This window comes from Carcharodon carcharias, chromosome 2, assembly GCF_017639515.1.
Source record: "Carcharodon carcharias isolate sCarCar2 chromosome 2, sCarCar2.pri, whole genome shotgun sequence".
In the NCBI taxonomy this organism is placed as follows: Eukaryota; Metazoa; Chordata; class Chondrichthyes; order Lamniformes; family Lamnidae; genus Carcharodon; species Carcharodon carcharias.
Genome location: NC_054468.1, coordinates 173,527,891 through 173,554,690, shown reverse-complemented (window position 1 = coordinate 173,554,690; position 26,800 = coordinate 173,527,891). Strand labels below are relative to the sequence as shown.

Below are 26,800 nucleotides of genomic sequence, written 5' to 3'. Positions count from 1 at the left end.
TTGCAGATACTATTCAATCATTACCCAAACAGATTGCACCACACTCATTGACACACTTCCCACCCTCTTGCAAGATAAGGTGTCACATAACTGGAAGCAGCAGCACCTACCCAGCAGGGGAAAGGCATATCTGCATGTCCTGAACCCCATGAAGGAGACAGTGTTCACCATTATTAGAGCGGCCATGACATATAGCGGCTGAAACCATTGAAGATGATGGTATGTGCATAACTAATCCATCTTCTCATATCCAATGCCCCCCTCATCCCACAATCCCTCTAATTTCAAAGCTGCACATGGTCTAAGCATGGATACCTTGGATTGAATTTTCACTCCAAATATTGTTAGGAGGATGAAACAGCACACTTGCAATGCTTCCATTTTTAAATTTCCCTTCCAATTCCTGTCGCCCGTCATTTTTTGTCAGGTCAGGAATTGTGGTGGGTCGTGACCAGCACTCGCTAAAGATGACGGGTTCGCTATTTACCTGCCTTTGGTACTTTTGTATAGGCTGGTGGGTTCCTGAAGGTTGTAGAAACCACACCAGGTAAATCAGCTCGTGAACCATGGGGGAAGCCTGGTGTGGAATCATGACCTTTTGACGGGTAAGTTTAAAAGCTCTTGATAACTTCAGTCATGATGTAATGGTTTATGATGATTTAAATATGTTTTCAATGCCGTGATTTTATTTTCACATTTATTTAATGTCCTGATATCTGCTGTTCCTTTGAAGTACTCTGTCAGTATCTACAGTACAAAACCAATGAGCCATATAAAATACTTGTAAGTCTTTGAAATGCTTATGGGTTTAAAAAAACACAATCAGGCATTCAACATTCCCTTTGAAGAAACTTTTAATCTTGTCCAAATGAACACAGACACTGAAAAACCACTTTAAAGAAAGATCGAGTTATCTCTAATAAAGCTGTCACTCAAAAAGGGCCAGTGACATTCCCATTGAAGGAACCTTTTTCCAAATAAACACATGGGTATTGAAAAACCTGAAAAATGAATCAAATTATTACAAGGTAATAAAGCTGTCAATCAAGAAAAGCTGGCACTCTCGCTTGCAACTAAGCAAACACCTGCTGGGCTGATTCTATTAGTCATTCTTAGAGCTCAGCCAAAAAAATCATAATGAGGACATCCGGCAAAACAGATGTCTGACCATCTGCTCAACCTGCTTCTGTTGAAGTGGGTTTTCAATGCCTGTGTGTTTAATTGGACAAGTGTAAAGGTTCCTTCATGGGAATTTCACTGGCTTTGTTTGAGAGAAAGCTTTATTACTTTGTAATAACTTGTTCCTGCTTCGCAGTAGTTTTTCAATGCCTATGGGCTGAATTTTCCCCCCGCCGGGGGCAAAATTGAAGGGTGGGCGCACACAGACACCCACAATTGGGGGCGCAGCACCATTTTACGCCAATTAAGGCCCGCCCAGCGTGACGTCCACACAGAAGCACTATACGCTTCCTGTGTGGGCAGGGGGAGAATCCCAAAATCGAGAATGTGCTCTTTCGTGCATGTGCACAAAAGAGCGCATTCATCTCCCTGAGGCTAAGTGCAGCCTCAGGGAGATCAGTTCTAAATGTTAAAAACCTAAAAATAGAAAAATAAAATTTCCCTGGCATGTCCCCATATGCGATAGTGTCACGTGAGTTGGGACATGTCCATAGCTTTTACAAAAGTTTACTAAAATTTTTTAAAACCTACATGAAACCTCATCTTGCCGATGGATGAGGTTTCATGCTTTTTCTAATTCACGCTGGGGCTCCTGGCCTGCCCGCCAGGTTGGATGGGCAGGTCCTTTAATTACTTAACTGACTCTGTCAATGGCCTTGATTGGCCATTGACAGGTCGGCAGGCGCACAGCTGATTTCGCTGCATCCCCACCTTCCTGAAAATTAAAATGGGACGCGGTGACATTGGGAGTTCCCCCCGACGTCACGGCCCGTCATTTTACGCGTCGGCTACCGGGCCCCGCCCCCATTCACTGACGCATAAAATCCTGCCCAATGTGTTTATTTGGGCACTATTAAAAGCTTCCTCAAAGGGAATGCTGAATGTCTGTTTTTTTTAATTCATGAGCATTCAAAGATTTAGCAGTGTTATTGTATAACTCACTGGTTCTGATATACTGGATGAGTGGGTACAAAGGCTGCATGGGAGATATGAGGAGGCATTGGAGGGGACATGCGGGCATTGAGATGATGGGGGATATGAGGAGTCATGGATGCAGCATGGGAGTTGATAGATGGTGAGGTGGGGCGGGATGTGAGGGCTAGAAGGCCTAATAAGCATGAATTGAGCTGGGCCAATGTCCCATTATATGGAAGTGGGCCTTCTAATCCATTGATCTCACCGTCTGCCAGCCTCCATTGCCAGCTCCAGCCTGCCTCAGGAGGCGGTGGCCCTGTCTCAAGCCTGCACACAGCACCTAGGGACCAAAATACCAGGTGTGTGGTCTGACTTTTAAAAGTTGGGACCACGACATCGGGAAATGGCCTGACTCATGGTTTCCAAACTGAAGACAAATATCCGGCCCCGTGTTTCCCCCTAAATGGTACCCATCACCAAAACCCTGTCCTTGGGTCTTTTTTCTTTCAGACACCCAAGAATTGCAACCTGGCTAGGCAGTGGTGGAAGAGAAAGAGATGGAAGATCAGGAAGCCAGTGAAGAAGAAGAAATACTGTCTCCCACTCTCAAACCAACAGCCACAAGCTCAGATACTGATACTGGCTAGCTTAGAGGAAGGATCTGCACGAGGTGAGACATTGGGAACAAGTGGATTGCAGCCAGGGCAAGCAACAAGGGCAGCACAGGTGCCAACTTTCCAGAAGACAAGGTTGCACAAGGTTTCTGGTGGAGAACTCAGAGGACTTCGGTGGGTAGCCTACAGAAGAATACTAATGGGAATGCACATTGAAATGCTTGATGCATTGGAAGACATGGCAGAATGCCAACAGTCAATATCAAGGAACACGGAAATGTCTCACACCAGCTTGCTACTGGGCTTTGTGTGGAGCTTAAAGCCTATTCTCTCCATGGTGGCCAAACTTATGAAAAAGTTTATGGGCCCACCCATCTTGCAGGTGGCTGATATCACAGTTTACAGCACAATCAAAAACCAGCAATTGGGCACTGCAATCTAAGCTCCGACTTCTGTTAGACAAAGTCACCTTGCTGTTACACAAGCTCAGTCTACTGCTGTCGGAGCTGCAGGTACCAGGATTTAAAGGAATTTAGCAGGGCGCCAGATGAGTTTAGCAGTCTGTCCTCCAACACATTACTAGAATTGCTGAGCCCCCATCCTGCCCCAGGGGTGCAGGGCAGTGGCTCAGACAGCATGAATCTGCTGTCTTCTCTCATGATGACAGCATTCATCTTCCCACTACTGCCACTCCTCACTGCCCTCTTAGTTGCATTTCAGCTGCTGCCCTGCCAAAGTGCTGCAGTTTGAAGCCAGGCCTTCTAGGCCCAGCCCAGAACTGCTTGAGGACATTTTGCAATCTCCACCCCTGCCTACCACTATATCCACAGCACCACCCTCACCCCCCCATCACTGAGAGCCTTTCACTCTGCTGTAGTCACTGGGGTAGCGTAGGAGCAGCAGGAAGGGCAAAGGCACATATAAGGTAAGCACAAAGAGAATGCACAAACTGATTGATGTCACAATCTGCCAATTCTACATATTTCCAGCACATGATCCCTCCACCCGTACTAATGCCCTACCCAAAATGGCATCTGGCATGGCCCACACCAGAAGTATATGCACACTGCTATGGAAGCTATTTTGAAATCCAAACACCACCATTATGTGCAATGTTTAAGGTGGTTGATGCAGTGCAAATCAAGTGGGCTGCTTTGTCCTGGGTGGTGTTGAGCTTCTTGAATGTTGTTAGAGCTGCACTCATCCAGGCAAGTGGAGAGTATTTCATCATACACCTGACTTGTGCCTTGATGGTGAACAGGCTTTGCGGAGTCAGGAGATGGGCTTTTCACTGCTGAATTCCCAGATTCTGATCTCTTGGAGCCATGGTATTTATATGGCTCCGCCAGTTCAGTTTCTGGTCAATGGTAACCCCCAGGATTTTGACAGTGGGGGGTGGGGGGGTGGGGTCTGGATATAAGCAATGGTAATGCTATTGGATCTTAAGGCATAGATGGTTAGATTCATTTTAGTTGGAGATGGTCATTGCTTTGCACTTATGTGGCATGAATGTTACTTGCCACTTATCAGCCCAAACCTGAATGTTGTCCATATCTTGCTGCATATGGGCACAAACTACTTCAGTATCAGAGAAGTCACAAATGGTGCTGAATTTTGTGCCATTTCAATGAACATCCCCACTTCTGACCTTATGATGGCAGGCAGGTCAATGATGAAGCAGCTGATGATGGTTGGGCCTAGGACACTACCCTGAAAACTTCTGCAGCTTTGTCTTGGGACTCAGATGATTGACCTGCAACAACCACAACAATCTTCCTTTCTGCAAGGCATGACTCCAACCAATGTAGAGTTTCCCCCCCGATTCCCATTAACTTCAGTTTTGCTAGGGCTCCTTGATGCCACACTTGGTCAAAAGCTGCCTTGATTTCAAGGGCAGTCATTCTCAGCTCACCTCTTGAATTCAGTTCTTTTGTCTATGTTTGGACCAAGACTGAAATGAGGTCAGAAACTGAGTGGCCCTGGCAAAACCCAAACTGAGCGTCAGTGAGATGGTTACTGCTGAGTAACTGCTGATTTCTAGCACATTCGACGATCTCTTCCACAATTTTGCTGATGATCAAGAGTAGACAGGTGGGGTGGTAATTGGCTGGGTTAGATTTGTCCTGCTTTTTGTGTACAGGACATAACTGGGCAGTTTTCCACATTGCCAGATAGATGCCAGTGTTGTAGCTATGCTGGAACAGCTTGGCTAGGGGTGCCAGTAGCACTGGAGCATAAGTTTTCAGTGTTATTGCCGGAATGTTGTCAGGGCCCATAGCCTTTGCAGTACCCAGTGCCTTCAATTGTTTCTTGATATCAAGTGGAGTGAATTGGATTGGCTGAAAATTGGTATCTGTGATGGTGGGGACCTCAGGAGGAAACTAAGATGGATCCTCCACTTGGCATTCTGGCTAAAGTTGATTGCAAATGCTTTAGCCTTTTCTTTTGCACTGATATTCTGGGCTCTCTCATCATTGAGGATGGGATATTTGTGGATCCTTGTCCTCTTGTTATTTGTTTAATTGCCCACTACCATTCGTGACTAGATACAGCTGGAGTGCAGAGCTTAGATCCTGATCTGTTGGCTGTGGGTTTGCTTATCATATGCTGCTTCCACTGTTTGACATGCAAGTAGTCCTGTGTTATAGCTTCACCAGGTTGATACCTCATTTTTAGGTATGCCTGGTGCTGTGCCAGCCATGCCCTCCTGCACTCTTCATTGACCCTCTCCTTCCTATACCGCTAAAGACAAAGCTGCATGATCACTTAACAGGTCCTCTGGCTGTAGGGGCTTACTCACCCCTATGATAAAAGGGCTCCTCACCACCCTTTCTTTGATGAGGATTCTGTCTCCAAGAACCCTTCAGTGGAGTGACCTTCTGCCGCGATCATTCCCATGGATCCGCAGCGCCGCGTCTTGCACACAAGTTCCAACCCACCAGCCAAATAGTACTTCCTTAGGTTCTGGTTTACATGGACAGATTGGACACAACAGTCATGAACTAAAATGTTAACTCTGTTTCTCTCTCCATGGATGCTGCCTGACCTACTAAATGTTTCTAGTATTTTCCATTTTTATCTCTGAAAGAATGATCCAATTAGTCACATTCCCCTGCCATTTACAGTTATCTAATTCCTATTTAAAAGCTATTAAGGATTCTGCTTCCACCACTGTTTCTAGTTGGGCATCCCATGTACTAACAATGCTCTATGGGGGGTGGGGGAAGGTGTTCCTAACCTCTCCCTTTGTTCTTTTGTTGATATCCTAACTTTTTATTTGAAAAGTGAAAATAGTTTTTTCACTATTTATTTTTGTCATAACCCCACTTTTTTGAGCACTCCTGTAAGATCTCTTGTCAACATTCTTTGTCCTATGAAAGAAGCACTCTTGTCCATTATTATAACAAAAGCTTTTCAACTCTGATATTGTCTTAGTAAATCTCTCCTGTGCACTCCTTTCTTATAGGAAGACCTCAAAAGCTAGACACATTGGGCAGAACATTGGAGAGACAATGGGGGTCTCCACCTCAGGTGGAGAGCCAACAAGACCTCCACAATGACTCTTTTCAAGTGGGCCTGCCGCATCTTGCATGACTCAGGCACTTATGAGGGCAGTGGCAGAACTTCCCCTGGGATCCAAGGACCCCAGGGGCAAACATCACACTCGCTGAGAGCTACTGGCCAATCAGAGGCAGGCAGCTTTTCTGTCACTCAGCAGCATCACCAGGAAGGGGGAATGGATGGGCACCACCAGGGAGGGGGCTGAGCAGCAAGGGCAGGGAATAGCTCTAAGCAGGGATCCCTGCTTCCTGATGCGCCAAGTCCCTCGATCAGGCACTGAGTGCCTTTGAATACCGGTCCCCCACTGTGATCTTGCAAGGAAATGCACCAGAATTTTCTTATCATGCTTCCTGCATGAAGAGCCCTCACCCGATGCTGGCGCCAACAAGGTAAGTCCCTTAATTGTCCAATTAAGGGCCTCAATTGGCAGCGAGGCAGGAAGGTTGACTACAGGCACTTGCCATAGGGGAGGGCACAAGATTCCGTCTAATATTCTAAAAGCAGCTTAATCAGTGATTGTGTGCAGACATGGCATTCTGTCTTTGTATTGTACTCCAGACCCCTATTTATAAAACTGATGATCCCGTATGTTTTTTTTAACAGCTTTATCATCTTTTCCTCTCACTTAAAAAGACTTTTGCATCTGAATCCTTAAACCACTCGACTCCTTTCAAAATATTGCCATTTAATTTATATGTTGTCTCCTTATTCTACCTCCTAAAATTGTATCACTTCGTATTTCTCCACATTAAATTTTATCTGCCATATTTTTGTCCAATCTACTATTCTGTCTATGGCCTCTTCAAGGCCGCTTAGATTTTCTTAGCCTGAGAATTCCCTTGGAGTTGCCCACTTTGCACTTCAGCTCTGAGGAAGTTCCTGACCTTAATGTTCTGGTCAGTATTCTTCCCTTATCCATGAAAAAGTATTATTAGTTAGTCAGATAACTAATTTCATTTATTGTTTAAGGGACACTCTAGTGCACAAATTGTATTTATCTACATAACAACAGTGACTACACTTCAGAAGTAATTTATTGGTTGTGAAGGACTTTGAGTACCCTAAGAACATGATAAGTATTCTGTAAATGTGAGTTATCTCTTTCTTTACTAACACTTTAATATTTCTATCCAAGATGTGATTCAAAACAGACAGATTTACAGATGTTAGGCTATCTATGATTTAGGGAAGACATAGGCATGAATGCAAAAGTTCTCCAACTTTTAAGTACACATTAATCAAACTAGTATGTACTTACACATGTGCCTTCCTTCAGAGAACAGATATTATTGTGGTAAACAATATTTATTTATGGCTGTCAAGACAAATGCTGGTTTTTGTGTTTCATGCAGGGAAGTTATTGCAAGTTAATTCAGGTGCTAAAGAGCATCTGTTTTTTGAAGCACCAAGAGGGAAACGACAAACAATTAGAAGTACAGAGGTATGAAATTCATCAATTGTGCTATATAATTTGTCATAATCCAGAAAGCCAGTTTGGCAAGAGATATAACTGGAACTAATCTTTACATGCTTTTATAAACATTTATTTACACAGTTACCAATCACAACCAAGCACCTTCTAACCCAAAACCACAGTTCCAATCTGTGCCCATTTATAGGGACATAAAAGAAGACCAGTTAATGTCTACCACCTGCCTACAATTGAACACAATTAATATACATTAACAGATTCTCTTCTCTCTTTAAATTAAAAGTTAGAGCTTATGTGTAATCAAAATTTCAAATTATAAAACCCCATATTCTATACAAAGTATTACATTGTGAAGTGCCCTTCCTCTAGGACCCCTAATAATTTATTCTTGCACACATTTCTTTTTGTAAAACAATCAGACATTTGGTGATTTGCATCCACTCATTTAAATTTAGAGATTTCCTTTCCATTTATTTCAAAATAGCAAGGTCAGTCTGTAACTCTTTCTTGCTTACACTTTTTGTTGAGTATACATTAACCCACAATGAATCATTATCAACATAACATTCAAAGGATATATTATCTTCAGTAAGCCACTAGTACAGAATCTCCGTTAAAATATTTAACAGATAGAAACCCGTATCCAAGTCCTCCACAATAGACAGTGTTTCAGCAACCATAGTACTTTTAACAACCCTTTTTATTTTCTGAACCTTCTTAACAAAAGGCTGCCATTTCCTATTTTCACCCAGCTGCACTAGAATACCCATCAAGAAGATTAACATGTAAAGCATCACTAAAAACAGTTAGTTTCATGTTCATTGGGTCACCTAAGGATGGAAACTAATGTATGCATTCCACTAGATTTAATTTTTGTAATGTTTTATTTGCTCTTAAAATATTCTCCACTTTAGAGTGTTTCCTTGCAGTATTTCACTCCAATGCATTAAAACTAGCAACTAAAATAAAAACAGAAAATGCTGGAAAAACTCAGCAGGTCTAACAGCATCTGTGGAGAGAAAGAAAAGAGTTAATGTTTCGAGTCCGCAATGTCTCTTCTTCAGAGCTAGACTAGCAACTAGTCTAGTTTGAGTGTCTAACCAGTTCAGCTAACCAATCAAGTTTCACAATTGCCCTGTCTCTTTTTGGATCTCATATTTCCTTCTGTAATGACTTAGCATGATAAACCAGATTGATGTAATACTGTCCAAATAAGAATGCTGATTTTAAATTTATTCCAGACTTATTCTGCTTAACATCTAAACAAATATTTTTAGAAGCCCCACAAAAAGCTTGACTCTCAAATTTAAATTCTACTCTAATCTTATTGATAACACATTTATAAAGTTCTGCAGTGCCAACCCATAAGAAATCATCAACATGCATCACTGCATCACTAAGAGGCTTGAAAATTTTCCATTCCAAACCAATAAAATAATGCGGGGTCTGTTTTAGTTGAACACAATTGATTTTCAGCAAAACAGATCTCCCCAAAATATTGAGCATCATTCAGCCCATAGACACATTTGTTTAGTTTCTGTGGTTTCACTTCTGCATCTGTTGCCTCTTTGAGCGGTTTCAGAAACTCTTCTCTCTGAAAAGTGCCGCCCTGCAGAAATGTGGCTTCTATGATGATTGATCTACATTCTTATGAACATGTAGTTAAAAGAGTTAAAAAGATTTACTAGATTACTTTTTCAACTGTGGGAGCGTTATCATCTACATACCAAAATACCTATATCACCCACTCACTCTTCAAAACCCCTAGCAACTTATCTCGTTTTAACATTGTAGATCCATCTGCAAGGACTTTTTTACTAAGAATCCACCTGTGTGACAAAGCTGGTTGCCCTTTACTTCATACCTCTGAAAAAACTCCCAACTGTATCCGACTAATTGTCTTTGTTTTGCCTCTCTTATCAGTGTACCCCCAAGTTTATTGGCAGCCTCCAAAACATTGCAATCATGACGACTTTTGCTTCTAGTTCTGTTCCAAGAATGGCCAATGGACTTTGTTTAGTTGTTTAATCATTTACAGCCTTTACGTGTACTTCAATGCCTGTCGGAACCACTACTGCATGATCTTCTTGCACTATTGCAGTGCTCTTTCTTCAGTACATGATTGTTTTCTGATGTAAGAGTCGCTTCCAGACCCACTATCAGGACTTGCACTGCGCTTTCTTACTTTCCACTTTCATCCCATTTTGCAGAAATATTTCCCCATTAGTATAAAAAATGTTTGCTCTGAATACTACGAATACTATGAAATACTATGAAACAAGAAATGTCTGTGATTGTGTTCATTCCTCATCCCTGTTTTAACACTCCAGAAAATTACCAAACATAATTTATATGAAAAACCTTGAATATCCAGAAAATTTAATTTAATATTCACAAGGTTACCTGAAATAATTAAAGCTATCAGATTATCAACTCATTTTATTTTTATTCCAAATACTTACATTGCTCTCCACCTTGCCACCTCTCTCCTTATTTACAAAAGCCTTATGAAATCCTTGTTTTTCAATCATGCCTGTACTCCCATTCATCTCTCCTTGTTCATCTGTTGCGTTGTCACATTTTCTGCCCTGTAATATACTCTGAGTTGTTTATATTTATATGAAGGATATTGGTGAATTGTAATTTTTTACAGTTTTATTTAACTATTTGTCATTTCACTGATTGTGGGCAAAAATTGCAAGTTAAGACAAATATTTTATGGTCTAAGAAACAACTAAATTTTCTGGGGATTTACTACTCTTTAAAATAGAGCTTGATCTTACAGCACCCCCCAGTAGGCACATTTTCAGCCAGGGAGCATGTAAAGTATGATGGATGGGTAGCCTATGGCCTTCCTGCCCACCCCACTCCCAACCCAGTCTACATAGTATGGGGTGGGGGGGGCGAAAAGGTAAGGGGCCCACTAGACCACCTTAATTAATGGCCACTTAAGGACCTCAATCCGCCTCCACTGCTATAATACGTTGGGCAGTGGAAGGCAGGCAAGAATGGGAAGGCCGTTTTTGCACCAAAGTTGGTGAAAGGACAGGAAGGAAAGTGGCATACATCAGGTGGAAATTTACGCCAGGCAAGATTTTACGATCCCTCTGAAGTCAATGGACTTTTGAACGGCTCACCACATTTTACAGCCCTGCCCCTGCTGCGACGGGGCCGTAAAATTCTGCTTATCCTTTGGGGGGTGCCCTGTTCAAATTAGGGACACCCACCCGCCCCCCCAAGTTCATATCCCCCTTGTGCCTCCCCGCCTGGCCTCCAAAACACTGCTCCTACCCCCCCCCCCCCCCCCCCCCCCCCCCCCCCCCCGACTCCCTAGGGTGATCGATCCCTCCCCATCCAAAAAGCCCTGGACTTATCTGGGTCCAGTTGCCATTGATCATCTGTGGTGGCACAGCATACTATCCCAGCAGCTCCCACAATTGAGTTCTGGCACTGCTGGGACTGCAAGAAGTGCTGGACAATCTGATTTGTCGGCAGCTCTCAAGGACGGAATTTCCTTCCACTGAGGGGCAGAAGTCCCACTCTCGGTTAAGATCATGTTAAGGCCATCTGCAGCTTAATATTGCTGCAGGGCAGCCTTTTTTGAAGTTGGTCAGTTTGTGACTGACTTTTCTACTGGGGTGCAAGCAATAATCTCCCTTTCCGCTGGCCCCCATAAAATTCAGCCCATGGTCCCTGAGTGAGTGGGGGTGAAAACTATGGCATGGGAATTGTTCCCCAACTTTCCAACTTCCACCGTCACTTCAAGGATTTTCTATAGTAATGATGGGAATATATCATCCGACATATTTATTCTATGTCATTAATACCTTATCAGTTTTTGCTGTCAGGGGTATTATTGCGTTCCTAATAGCTAAGTTTCTCAGATGAGGAAGAGATTTAGAAATCAATAACACACCTTACCTAGTGGAATTGATTTCAGGGAAGTCATTCACAGGAGATTTGAAAATGTAAGAAAGCATTGCCCTTGCCCATTTAATTTCTGTGACCTTTTGCACTGGAAATTGCTGTAGGTTACAGAGTCAAGTAGCACACTGTCTTCTACAGGACATCTGGGTCTTGTGTGAGCATGGCAAGTAATTATGAGTCTTCATATCCAACCAGATTGAAATATTGTAAGAGTGGAATCTGAATCAAGAAGTATAAGTTAGAATACATAATTCAATATTAAATCAAGTATACAAAGCAAAATAAAGAGAGGGAAAGAAAGATTGCATTAAAAGAGAAAAGGAAGAGACAGAACCTTCCAGCCCGACAAAACCAGAACTGTCACCACAAACATTTAAATTTGCCTTTGCCAGTAATCTGCCAGTTAGAGAGTGAGAGAGAGGCAGGTCAAAAAGGCTATAAGATCCAGGCCAAATTTTTTTGAACATTCATCTTCTCCTAAACATACAGCCATTCTGCTCTAAAAATCTTTCTATATTGCACAATTTGAAAACACCACTTCCAATTTAACCTTTGCAAAGTTCTATTTATAAGAAAATAATCCCACATGTACAGTTTTATAAATTAACTGATCTTACCTAGGTTTTTCTAGCACATATTCCAACTTTCTACAGACTCAGGAATGCTTTTCAGTTACTAAGGTTCTTTTTTTAACAAACATTTGAAAAATTCTGCCCATAAAAACAACATCATAAAATATCCTAAGATTCTTCACAGGAACATTATAAAACAAAATATGACACTGAGCCACATGAGATATTAGGTCAGATGATCAAATCTTGGTCAAAGAGGTAGGTTTTAAAGAATATCCTAAAGCGGGAAAGAGAGGTAGAGTATTGGAGAGGTTACTTAAGGAGGAAATTCCAGAGCTTTGAGCGTAGGCAACTGACGATACAGCCACCAATGGTGGAGCAATTAACATTAGGTATATTCAAGAGGCCAGAATTAGATGAGCACAGATATCTCAGAGGGTTGTAGGGCTGAAGGAGAGATAACGAGGGGCAAGGTCATGGAGGGATTTGAAAACAACAATGAAATTTTTAAAATCAAAGCGTTGTTTGACCAGGGACCAATGTAAGTCACCAGCACAGTGGTGATAGTAAACAGGACTAGGTGTGAGTTAAGACATGGGCAGCAGATTTTTGGATAACCTAAATTTCACGGAGGGTAGCATGTGAGAGACCAACCAGGAGTGCATTTGAATAAGTCTAAAGGTTGCAAAGGCAAGAATGAGGTTTCAGCAGCAGATGAGCTGAGACTGAGCAAAGTCATGATGTTACAGAGGTGAAAATAAGGTGGTTTTATTGATGAAGAGAATATGAGGTTGGAAACTCATCTCAGGGTCAATTATGACACTAAGGTAGCGAACAGACTTGTTTAGTCTCAGACCTTTGTCAATAGAATGGGTATCTAGGGATTGGATTTTGGAACAGAGTCCGAAAACATTGGCTTCAGTCTTAATTAGTTAATTGGAGGATATTTCTCCTCATACTGTATTGGATGTCAAATAAGCAGTCTGATCATTGAGTGACAGTGAAGGAGTCAAGAGAGGTGTTGGTTTTAAAATGACTATCTATTTTCAAATTGACTGCTATGAAACCAACTTAAGGCAACTCTGACATGATCAGCTTCTGCTTAGAACTTTTCCTTCTGATAGCTTCGGCACCACAGAGTGTAGAGATGAAAAAAAATGGAGGGGACTCCATTCTCGAAGACTCAGTGCAGATTGCACTGATCACCATATTTGGAAGGGCAATAGCGTGGGCCCATGTGGGTGCTGGAAGCATGGAAAAGTGGAAAGATTGTGACATCAGTCAACATCTAAAGTCGATTTGGCAAGCAATCTGCCATTTGGAACCCTCAGATCCTGTTAAAGACCATTAGTTAAATATACGCATATGAAAACACTCCCCCCCACCCCCCACCACCACCAACCTGACCCTAACAAGCGCTATTTAAAGGGATCACCATGCAACTTTCAGGTGAGGTACTTTTAACTTATGCTGTTGCAGAGTTAATGGAAGTACTGTGTACTCTATTGTTGGATGAGTTGACGGAAGTTCTTTCAGTCAGAAGGGAATGCTGCTGGACCTTTGGAATGATTTGTTAGAAAGGCCTCTGAGCAGAAAACTTGCTACCAATCATGGGGACTATCATTCCAGTTCTTCTTGGGCTGCTGCATGACTAGAAATTGAAGAAGAGGCAGCAGAAAGGAGATGTTCAGAGGGATGAAGTGAAGGGCTCTCAAATGAAGGCTTTATTTACCTAAAGTCTTCAAAGAGGAATTCTCCTACCTCAATCTCAGCCAAGAACAGTGTCTGCGCTGCTACTTTTTACCAAGGGAATGGTCACAGAACTGTTGCATCTCCTCAAATCAGATTTACAGCTACAGAGCAAGGCAAGGATGGCACTGCCAGTGTCTGTCAAGGTCACCAAGGCTCTCGATTTCTATACCAGCAGATACTTCCAAGCTGGAGCCAGTGATATTGCCAACATTTCCCAGCTTGCATTGCATCCCTGCATCTTGAAGGTCACTAATGCCCTGCACACAAGGAGGGGACTTTATTGTCTTCTCTCTTGGTAGAGAGAAGCAAAAGAAGCAGACAAGTGGCTTTGCAAGGGTATTGGGCTTCCCCATGGTACAGGGAGCCATCGATTGCATGTACATGGCTCTGCGGACACCATCACTTCCTGAACATACCTTTGGTGTGGATCCATACACAAACCATGATGTTGGTGATTTCCCACTAGTCTAGCAAGAGTTGCCATGCTTCATTCTGTGCCAGTCAGTTATTCCCGCTATCTTCAAGCCACCACATTGAGCTGTAGGTTGGATTCTCAGCAACAAGGGCTACCCACTCCACATGTGACTAATAACTCCCTTCAGCTACCTGATCACATAAACGGCACTCCTACAATGATTGCCATACTCTGACTAGGAATGTCGTGTAGCAAACTGTTGACAACCTGAGACGATAATTCCACTGCTTGGATTGCTTGCAAGGAGCACTCCAATATGTCACGATTCATGGCCATCTGCTGCATCCTCCACAACTTGGCAATCATGAGTACGCAATCCCTGGTCAAAGACCTTCAATGACCACCTTAAGAGCTGAAGGCAGGGATGGAGACATCATCACTCTGGACAGACTGCCCATAAACATCTCATCAGACTCTAATTCCTCTGAAAAAACCCCAGATCACCATTGCTCCACACTTCTGCACCTTTCCATCCCTCTATAATGAACCGTTAAAGTGTGGTTTTGGACAAAATCCTGAAATAAAAAACACCATAAATTCCATTAAAACTTTATCCAATAACATTTCTGATAATACATACAATTTTCAACTATTCCCTTAGTGCCTGTCTTTCATGTCCTTGCACCTGGCCCAGAGTTCCTATGCAGTGCTAGCCTGGTGCTTGCAGCATGACTGATTGAAGGCTACTGATTATCAATAAGAGAGACTGGAGATAACCTTGTTTCACCACAGCATGGATAGCTGCAATGTGGGCTGACAGGCAACAGCAGGGGCACTGGTGGAGTGGCAGTGATGGGAAAATGAATGCTGCTACACAGAAAGAGGACAGCGAGAGAGGTTCATGCATTGTGGAGCCACTGCTACTGCAACCTGTCACCACCTCAAGAATGCTAGTCACCTGCTGAAACATCAATTTCTAGATTGCTGCAGGACCCTGAAAGCTCTTTTGAGCACTGTATCCTCAGCCATGATGGCAGCAGTCTGAACATTCTTAGCACCAAGCTCATGAGCTTCTAATGCAACACACAGACTTTGGGTGTGCTACAAATAGCTGAGATATTGGCCATCAGACCCTGCATTGCAACTGGCTCCACAAGTGCTATCATAGAATTGGCCCCCACTGGCACACTGGAAAGAATGGGCTCTGAGCTTTGCACCAAGTTGCAGCTGCCATTTGACATTGACAAGAGGCTGTCTGGTAGGCAGCAATGCAGTGTGCATGCCCCATCAACTTTTTCCAGTACGCCAACTCATTGAAGTCCTCAACTGAGCCCTCTGCAGCAGAATTCATCTTCAGCCTCACCTTCTAGGGAACTGGCACACAATATCCTTTCCCCTGGCATTGCTGCTGCCTACCCATGCACAGCAACTCACTATGTGCATTTTCTAACCCAATACTTCCTTCTAAGTCATTCACAGTGCCAGCATCTGAGCTGTTGGCTGTGAGTATCAGATTAAGCACCAGTGCTGTTTCTGCAGAGGTATGTGCTACTTCTCTCCCTTCATAGTCAGGTACCCCTGGCTTTCCAGGTGGCAGGTCTTGGGTTTCTGAAAGCATAAATGCTCAAAGGAAGGGTTAGGGTGAGAGAAGAGTATGAATGGTTAGCAAGAAGTACTTGGTTACACCATCTACAGTTTGCGCTTCATACCTGACTGTGGGATGGGGACAGGAAAATACCATCATCCTGAATGACTTCAGTGACACTGGTTGCCAGGTCGTCAATCAGAGTTGCACCAATTGTAAATATCAAATGCAGTGTCTTATTAATTGCATTCTTACATCAGAGCTTTGTCATTGTAGATTAAGTCACTTTTTAGCAAGAAGGAGAAAAGAAGTTATTGTTTTGCTAATGTTTAAGTTCCTGTATTGAGCACTTGCTCTTGAGTATTATTATGACTCTAAGCTTCATTTTATAAAATTAATATCAACCATGGTATTAAAGTTGGCGGGCTGAGATTTGCTAAGTCGTGTTAGCAGGCACATGAGTTGTCATGAGTTGTGTTGAACGATCACTCCACACCCGATGGAAGTAATGTTAGTAACATGATTGTGACCTGCAGCCCAGCACAAATAGCAGGGAGCTAAGGTTTGTGCAGGCTAGTACCAATTAAAGCTAACCTGTATTTCCTAAAACCAACCTGCACCTCATAAAGGGGAGGTGCAATCTGGCTGGAGTAGCTGCTGGAGGTTAAAAGGCTAAGGGGGAGAAAATGAACTCTGTAACATATTTTAGGTGCCATATGACCTTTTAATTCTCAAAATGATATCTGAGATGCACACGCACATTTCCTGCAGAGGTGAACACTATACCATTTTGGTACTTATATGTATTTTTCATCTGCATGCTGTCCCTCAACAATTGCATCTGAAAATGAAGCATCAGTTTTCACACATACGCTGATGCCACCAACTCCACCTCATTATAAGTCCTGCTCACCAGAATCACCTCCCTCCGCCACTAGGTCAACCGCCACATTGGTGTGATTGCAAGCCAATGTGTTTCACAACAGCATTTATAAGGCATTCACCTGGCGAGCTGCACTTTGAGAGGGGTGGGGCAGCAGCAACGCTTTAGAGAAACCTTGCATAAAATCACCATTGTCTCCATAGCTGAGACAATTCAGGCGCAGCCACATTGACATGCTTGGAGGCAGGCCATTAGCTTATCTGCCCACTCAAGCAACGCAGAGGCCTGAAATTGCCACCAAATGCTCCAGAGCTTTTCACCTCTCGGGCACATACTGCAAACTGAGCATTTTGGTGGACTGCAGAATAATTGGACAAGTTGGGGAAGTTACACAATCTCCTTACAAAGGCTGACCATGAAGCAGTCACTGGCGCTCACAGCCTCTTGCAATATCATCATTCAGATTTGGACCAGTCTTCTCCATGGTTCAAGCTAACAGCACAGCCTTGCAGTGCTGGTTAGGAGAATGCCTGTGTCTGAGCTGAGAGGACAGCATGCAGTCCAATGGGCGAAGCTGCCATCAATCGGTCAGGTGGAGTGGGGTGGAGGTGGGTGGGGTTTCGGGCAGCCATGCAGCACACCAAACTCTTGCCATTCAAGTGGTGGCCAGCACTATCTGGGATGCATTAAGGAGCCTTCAAATTTAACCAAGAAAGGCTCCTAGTACACTCATGCTTACACACATGTCTCTCTCTTTCATCCCGTAGGAGTACTTCAGGAGCATGGAGCCTGGTAACCTAGCCGTATGCCTCATGACTTACAAGGAGCAGAGACGAAGGAGAAGAGAGTTACGGAGGTGCCTGGCTGGACAGAGGGAGAAGCAGCACCCTCAAGAAGAAGGGGCGGCTGGGGCTCCCACACATGCCGCTGAAGAGCCATAGTGAGCCATTGCTGGTCGGCACCTAGCTAGACCCAGGGTCTATGGACGGCGCTTGTCATTCTGCAGATGACTGGGAACAAGTGTTTCCAAAGACTGCGCATGTCCAGGGAACTAGTGCGTCACATCTGCCACCTCCTGCAGGATTTGGCGGCACTGGGAGATGGAGGACATCCACTGCCACTGGCTATGAAAGGGACTCCTTTCAGGGCTCCACAGGTGACGTCAGTGGGATATCACAAGACTCCACACACAAGTGCACCCATGAGGTCATGGATGCCATCTTCGTGAAGGCACACAACATTGTGCATTTCACCCAGATCAGGAAAGCCAGGAAGCAAAAGTGCTGGGATTTGCCCAGATCTCAGATTTGCCACAGGTGCAGACCATTGACTGCACTCAGATCCCCATGGCAACAAGTGGTCAACTACATCAAGTGCAAGGGCTTCCACTCACTGAATGTTCAGCTGGTGTACGACCACCACAAACTCATCCTAAAGGTCTGCACAAAGTTCCCAGAGAATGTCTGCGACTCCTACATTCTCAGTATGTCTCAGATTCCTGACGTATTCCAGGGTCCAGAGAGACCACTGGGTTGGCTCCTCTGGGATAAGGGCTACCCACAGATGACATAGCTGTGTGGTGGCCTCAGACTGCAGCAGAGAAAAGGTACAAGGCTCATGCTGCAACTCACGCTTTGATGGAGCAAACCATTGGAATGTTGAAAATGAGATTCTGGTGCCTGGACCAGTCTGATGGAGCCCTGCAATATAGTCACAACCTGGTGCTGCACTGGGGAGAGGAGCTGGCTGAGTAGGAGATGGAAGAGCTTTCCTCCATGTCTCCTCCAATGAGGAGGATGTCAGTGGGAGATGAGGGTGAGGAGATCTTAGAAGGCAAGGACAACGGTGATGAGGCCATCGCACTTGCCAGATGAGGCAGGTGCGCTCAGGGGGCCCTCATAGCTGCTAGATTCATGAAGGATGATGATGACATGCAGTGAGGAGACACCATAGATCCTCACATTGCATGTATGAATGTTTGACTCCAGTCTGGCTGATGGCAGCGCACATACCCTCTGTGATAAGGCTCCTGTCATGGAGACGCAGTGGATGCCCATAGCCTCTACATTCCAGGAGGATGATGACGACATGCAGTGGAGACACTCCATAGATCCTCACATAGCTTGTGTGAATGTCTGACTCCTGCCTGGCTGATGGCAGATGGCTTGCACTCTGTGAGCAGGGTCATGTAATGGAGATGCAGCGGGGAAACTTCTCCTGATCCTATGGCATCCTTCGTGGGCTGAACCCTGTAGGACCACACTGTCACCGGACACAGATGCTGATGAGATGGGGGGCCAGCCGCACCTTAAATGTGCTGAGAGCACACAGAGAATGACAAAACTCTGTGCCGCTGACCCGGGACATTCTGGAAGCAATGATAAGCCCCATCAAGATGCAGGCTTGACTGTGAAAGTGCACCATCAGTGTGCTGGGAAGGTTGCACAAAGAACAGGGAAGAGGCCCTGGACTGAGATACCAACCTTTATCTTGTGCAGGGACCAAAGTTTCACATCTGAGTTACTCAAATACTGCTCATCATAACAAGGAGCCATAGGCAAGGAGACATTCTTGGGAGTTTATTTACAATAGTGAACATTATATACAAGTGATTAACACCCTTGCCCAGGCTGTGCAACTACATCTCCTTAACCTTCCTAACCCTGCTGCTACATCCTAGTGCTCCCCCAATATCCACAGCGGAGGTGGAAGCAGCCTGCCGTCTGCTACACCCTGTGCGTAATGACCTTGCCGGGCGTCCTCTGGAGGGCCAAGACCTGGAGGCTACAGTCCTGCTTTCAGGGTCCTGCTGTGTGGCAGTGGCACCCTCTTCGGCCTATGCAGCTGGAGCTGCTGTGATCACAGGGAGAGGGGAATCAGATGGACCAGACACTCCTAGAGCCACCTGAGTGGATGGCCCGGGGTGTGCACCTGCTGAGCCTCTTCCCTATGGGTACCCACTGGACCTTGGCTGACTCCTTGAGAAAGAGTGGAAGATGGAGTGAGATCGAGCTGTCCCACACCCCTCAGGCCAACTATGGCATCAGCGATGGAGTTCAGCCTGTGCAGTAGTGCAGGACCAATGTCCTAGACCAAGGTTTCCATGGCAGCCGCCATCCTATCTGTGTTGACCTCGGCGCGTTGGCATGATGGCACAATCACCTTGGACTGAAGGCTCATCATCTGACTCAGATTCAGCAGATCCCTTGCCTCTAGTAGTCCTCCGATTGCCGGTGACCTAAGGTGTCCCTGCCTGCATCTGCTGTGGGATAGATTGTCTGCTGTGCTCACCAGATAGTGAACCCGAACCTGTTGTACATGTCGGTCCCACCGAGGGATGTGTCACTGCGCTGCTGGAGAGTGTGGGTGAGCTCTGTGATGGGTTTGAGGGTGCTGTCCTCAGGATTGTCCTCTGAGGTGCTGTTGGAGTTGGGGCCAAGGTTGCCTGAGGGCGACATGTCAGTTTTGCGTATGAGAGAAATTAGTGCATGGCTGCTGTGGTACACAGAACAATGGACTCACAGTTGAGTTGCCGGGAGATGATCTGGTGCATAATCCTTGTCGATGCTTGGCGCCAACCTCGCCGTTGCCACAGGAACGGTCCAGGTCCTCTCCAGCCAGCTGTAACACGCGGTCGTTGAAAGGAGTGAGGACCTTGATGTCCAGCACTTCACCTGGGAACTCTCCCTTTTATTGTGCATGATCTTGCACTGCATAAAGACAGATGGAGGGAGAGATTGTGAGCAGGGCGCATGCCCAGCCAAATGAGAAGGATGCCAGGTGTGCGTGTGTATGCGCTGAGTGGAACCATGGATAGGGTGAGAAAGCAATCTCCAGAGGAGATGAGGCCAGATGGAGATGTTGGAGGTATGTGTGAAAGAGTGAGTGGTGATGTCCCTTGAGCTGGTAGTGAGTGAGATGCCAGTGAATGTGTGATAGGCTGATAAGTGTGAGTTTAGAGTGATGAGATAGTGACACAGTTGAGATCGTTCATCCTCTTTCTGCACTGTGTGGCCGATCTCTTGTGGGCAGCATTGACACTGACCAAGCTGCCACCACCTCCCAAGCTGTATTGGTGATGTTGCCCCTCCTGCGGCCAGAGTGGGGGTAGAGGACATCACAGCATCCTCCAAGGCGTCCAAAAGGCGTTCCAGGAACACGTCACTGAATCGGGGGCTGCAGTCTTCTTGCCTTTAGGGACCATGTCTTCAGTGCAGCAATCCTGGGCTGGAAGCACTGAGAGGTGCGTGTGCAGCTGCACTTTAAATATGGTGCCCAGCATGAGGAAGAGGCGAGGTGACAGCGTGGCAGGCAAATCGTAGGCTGCCCGCCAGTGAAACAGCGTGTTTCTCTGGAATACATGATTAATGAGGTGGGATTGGGATGATATGGCAAGAAAACCTGCCATTGCAGCCAGTGGGTAAAACTTCTTTTTTCCCACTCGCAACTGTACTTGGTACAGATCTGGGACGATTCCGCCCTTTGTCTTCAAGCTGTTATGAGGTGCTTCCCCGGTGGCTGCATCATGAATGGTGGAAGATCGCTGACCTCCAATTGAGGAAACTCAAGACATGCTTGGAGGGTGAACTTGAAAGGTCTGGGCCTAGAAGGCTTCAAACTGTACCATTTCAGTCTGGACTCCTGCATATTGGTGCCCAGTGTCTCACCACATGCAAATCCCTCCTCTATCATAACCTCTGAAATATGCACAGCTGGTGTCTGTGACTTTATGATCGAGAGCCAGTACCTCTTCATCTTTACTGACTTCTTCCTCTTTATCGACTGATTGGAAAGGCTTCAGTTCTTGGGTATCTGAAATGAAAAAAGGACAAGAGTTGGGTGGTGTTGAGGGAAGAGGAGAAAGTAAAAAGCGTGTGCTTAAACCATCTGCAACTTCTCACTCAGAACAGATTGAGAATGAGGGAGAAGTGGGATGAGAGAAGGAGTTTTAGATATTTGGATATCCTTATCATCAATTGCTTCAGCACCTCCAGTGGCCATGGCCCAGCGAAGCCCCTCTTCCTATGATGACCAGCACTATCATCTTCATGGGACTTAAAACATGCAGGTAGTTGGGTCCTTCTCTAGTTCTTTGCTACTGGCTGCTGTTTTGCATCGCCGCCTTCTGCAAGAAAGGTGGAATTCTGTTATTGAGTGTCTATCTAGTCAGTTTGGGTAATATGGCTGCCATGGTTGAAAAATTGCCAATGTGTGAGAGCTGTGCGTTGTGAGTGCGAAGCTTGCAACGGCACCAAGTGTCTGAGGTCGGGGTAAAACATATGAATTGAAGGACTGATTATTAATTGATAAAGATTGTTAATACGTTGATTTGGGGGTGTGGTGAACTGAACAGTGGATGAGGCTAGTGGTGCAGTTGATAGCGTATGCCATTTAAAGATAGACTCATTTATCTTGACAGCCTTTGTAAAATGGTTAAATTTCTTCCTGCACTGCACCCATGTTCTTGGAGAAACATTCCTGACGTTGACCTCTGCCAACACTTCTTCCCCTGCTTCCTGAGCATATGTCCCCCACCAGATGCAGGACATCTTTCCTTTCTACTTCTTCAACCAATACCTCTCGGACTTGGTCTGAAAATCTTGGTGCACACCCTCTCTTATGTGCAGCCATTGCTCAAAGTTTAAGACCATAGGTTTTGTTTTCAAATGACTCGCACCATCTTTGCAACCACAGTGCCTCTCCCCCTTAGGAGGCGCAAGCTGCTTTTAAGTAGCTTCAGCTACTCGTAACATCAGGCCTTCTGCTGACTTGTGCAGAACAGCACAAATAGTGTTGGCTGCACACAACAAACATGTAAAGCAGCAGAACAAAAACAGAATTACCTGGAAAAACTCAGCAGGTCTGGCAGCATCGGCGGAGAAGAAAAGAGTTGACGTTTCGAGTCCTCATGACCCTTCGACAGAACTTGCGGGCTCGAAACGTCAACTCTTTTCTTCTCCGCCGATGCTGTCAGACCTGCTGAGTTTTTCCAGGTAATTCTGTTTTTGTTTTGGATTTCCAGCATCCGCAGTTTTTTTGTTTTTATGTAAAGCAGCAGGCTGCACAAATTTACTATGCTGTCTGCAATACAATGAACAGAATTGGGCTAATTGCATTCCATGATCCCCATGCATCTTTTTATGTTTATCCAATTTCTGCCTTTTAGCATCCAGCCACTAGCAACTTGTTCATGTACAAGAGTTCTAGTGTGATATCCTGAGCAGCCACTGAATGACTTCAATATGCTGAGCAGTAAAATTTTACTCAGGGAACTATCAATCTCGATTGGGAGCACATAGTTTCTGTACCATCATTCTTTGTATTTTTGCAAAAATGTGATCATGTTGAGATCAATTATTCTGTCAAACAATGGTAAATCTTAACTGAGATTTGATCTGTAGGAAGTTGCAGTTTAACTGTTTCATTTTTTATGCAGATAGAGAAGATAGACTGGGCCACTTGGACATGTGTTTTAGGACCAACATGTGAAGGAATCTGGCCGACACACAGTGATATCACAGATGTCAATGCAGCCTGTCTAACCAAAGACAGAAAACTCATAGTCACAGGGGATGACTTTGGCTTCATGAAGCTCTTTTCATACCCAGTAAAGGTAACTTGATTCACACAAGTAGTATTTTGTTAAAATACAAAAATAATACTGTATATATAGTTATTCAAATCACCTTTGTTTTAAATCCTCCATGATAAATAGGTTAAATTGTACTTTTTGCATGTGTACCAACAAACATGGTAACCAAATTAAATTTTGCAGCTTTTGATACCTCATTATTTCAGGTATTTTACAAATGCATTCACTGTCATGTGATGCAGGTAATTAGTTTGGAAATTAGATGTGGCCTAAAAAAATTGGCATGGAATTACCAGAAAGTTGAACATACTGAAATGCATAGGGATTAAGATTAATCTTCAGGTTTTGGGCAGGAATCCAAAAGTGTCGCTCACTTGCCCTTTGTATAACCTGTACAATTTTCATTCCAGGGAGTTCTGGTCAGAAAATCGCAAGCCCACAGACCTTTGTTTTCCATCTAATTAAATTATGGGTAGAAAATCAATTCCAAGCCTTCAATTTCCAGACCACAGTGGGTGCCATTTTGCACTTAGGGTGCCCAACTCTGGTATTCAACCCTCCTATTGAATTCTAGCTATTTTTAAATGCTACATGGACTAAAGATAGAAATTACCTATTTTAGTCAAGAAGGATAGGATGAAACATTCACAATGCCCTGGGAATAGGATCCATGAACACTGGACCATGCAAATTGGAGGTTTGTATGGGATCCACTCACTCAGCCTCAGTCTTATAATAAGCAGACTTTGGCCTGCAAAAAGATGGCATGGGTTCAGTATCAGCTTGTGCAAATGCCTACAAACAGAAATCCAAGGAAAAGCTGAACACCAAATCTAAAACAAAAACAAAATGCTGGAAAAACTCAGCAGGTCTAGGAGCATCTGTGGAGAGAGAAACAGAGTTAATGTTTCAAGTCCGTATGGCCCTTCTTCAGAGGCTCAAATTTTAACTTATCTTTTCTACTTCAGATGTTTATTTGCAGCATTTTGTGTTTTAATTTTGGAACTCTAGCTTTTGTGTTTCTTCATCTTGACTCTCAGTAGTGAAGGTACGAAGGCCAGTTAGAGATGAAAAGGTGGAGGGAGGGTTAATTTAAGTGAGAGACTTGCAGGGAGAAACAAAATGTTATTTCAAGCAAGCTGAAAGGACACCATGTTCACAATTATCGGAAGATCCAGGATCAAAGAGACAGATATGTTTGCACAATACAATTTTGCTTCTCTTCCAATATTCTTCACTCATACTTATATCAGCAGCCAATTTTCACAGGCAGTTCTTTCACTCCTATGATCTGAAACCAAGTGAATAAATTAGTGAGTCGCAGGATTAAGTTAAAAAAGAAAAAAAGTTACCCTTTTATCAACTTAATGCACTTAGGGTTTCCTGTCTTGCAGCCAGCCCTATCTTCTTCAGAAAAACACCATGTTGTTAGATCATATTCAGCCAAAACAACCAGTCAAATCTACACAAAAAAGGAACTCACACAAAAGCAAATATAAAAGCAGCAGAACAATGCTAAACTTATGGGCAGATTTATTGACTTTTCATTAACAAAGATCTCTATTGTATCCTTTTTCTAAATATTTAAACTGAATCCTTGGTGCGATAGATAAATGGTTTATTTAAAAATCATCATGGTGGCAGGTGCAAGATTATAAGACCACAAGACATTGGCGCAGAAATTAGGCCAATCAGCCCATCAAGTCTGCTCCGCCATTCAATCATGGCTGATAGGTTTCTCAACCCCATTCTCTTGCCTTCTCCCCGTAACCTTTGATCCCCTTACCAATCAAGAACCTATCTATCTCGGTCTTAAATACACTCAATGACCTGGCCTCCACTGCCTTCTGTGGCAATGAATTCCATAAATTCACCACTCTCTGGCTAAAGAAGTTTCTCCTCATCTCTGTTCTAAAAGGTCTTCCCTTTACTCTGAGGATGTGCCCTCGGGTCCTAGTCTCTCCTATTAATTGAAACATCTTCCCCACATCCACTCTATCCAAGCCTTTCAATATTCTGTAAGTTTCAATCAGATCCCCCCTCATCCTTCTAAACTCCATTGAGTATAGACCCACAGTCCTCAAACGTTCCTCATATGTTAAGCCTTTCATTCCTGGGATCATTCTCGTGAACCTCCTCTGGACCCTCTCCAGGGCCAGCACATCCTTCCTGAGATATGGGGCCCAAAATTGCTCACAATATTCTAAATGTGGTCTGACCAGAGCCTTATAAAGCCTCAGCAGCATATCCCTGCTTTTATATTCTAGTCCTCTCGAAATAAATGCCAACATTGCATTTGCCTTCCTAACTACTGACTCAACCTGCAACTTAACCTTAAGAGAATCCTGGATGATGACTCCCAAGTCCCTCTGCACTCCAGATTTCTGAATTCTCTCCCCATTTAGAAAATAGTCCATGCCTCTATTCTTCCTACCAAAGTGCATGACCTCACACTTCCCCACGTTGTATTCCATCTGCCACTTCTTTGCCAATTCTCCTAACCTGTCCAAATCCTTCTGCAGCCTCCCCGCCTCCTCAATACTACCTGTCCCTCAACTTATCTTTGTATCATCTGCAAACTTAGCCAGGATGCCCTCAGTTCCTTCATCTAGATCATTAATGTATAAAGTGAGAAGTTGTGGTCCCAACACTGACCCCTGCGGAACTCCATTAGTCACCGGCCGCCATCCTGAGAAGGACCCCCTTATCCCCACTCTCTGCCTTCTGCCAGACAGCCAATCTTCTATCCATGCTAGTACCTTGCCTCTAACACCATGGGCTCTTATCTTACTGAGCAGCCTCCTGTGCGGCACCTTGTCAAAGGCCTTCTGGAAGTCCAAGTAGATAACATCCTTTGGCTCTCCTTTGTCTAACCTACTCATTACCTCCTGAAAGAAATCTAACAGATTTGTCAGTCATGACCTCCCCTTGATGAAACCATGCTGACTTTGCCTGATTTTACCATGCACTTCCAAGTATTCTGAAATCTTATCCTTAATAATGGACTCTAAAATCTTACCAATGACCGAGGTCAGGCTAATCGGCCTGTAATTTCCTGTCTTTTGCCTCACTCCCTTCTTAAACAGGGGGTTTACATTAGCGATTTTCCAGTCCTCTGGGACCCTCCCGACTCCAGTGATTCCTGAAAGATCACCACTAACGCCTCCACTATCTCTTCAGCTATCTCCTTCAGAATCCTGGGGTGTAATCTATCTGGTCCAGGTGATTTATCCACCTTCAGACCTTTCAGTTTTCCTAGCACCTTCTCCTTGGTAATGGCCACCATACACACCTCTGCCCCCCGACTCTCTTGAACTTTGGGGATGTCACTCGTGTCTTCCACTGTGAAGACTGACACAAAGTACCTATTCAG

The 26,800-nt window shown here is 44.3% G+C and overlaps 1 protein-coding gene across 2 annotated transcripts in view; it reads left to right on the top strand.

Moving 5' to 3' along the window:
• The window catches only part of LOC121269068 (echinoderm microtubule-associated protein-like 6), a 738,052-nt gene that overhangs the window by 579,775 nt on the left and 131,477 nt on the right, over positions 1-26,800 (top strand). For both annotated transcript variants that reach the window (XM_041173516.1, XM_041173508.1), the window contains 2 exons: positions 7,622-7,710; positions 23,272-23,448. In XM_041173516.1, coding sequence (XP_041029450.1) covers positions 7,622-7,710; positions 23,272-23,448 — 266 coding nt within the window. The remainder of the gene's footprint in view (positions 1-7,621; positions 7,711-23,271; positions 23,449-26,800) is intronic.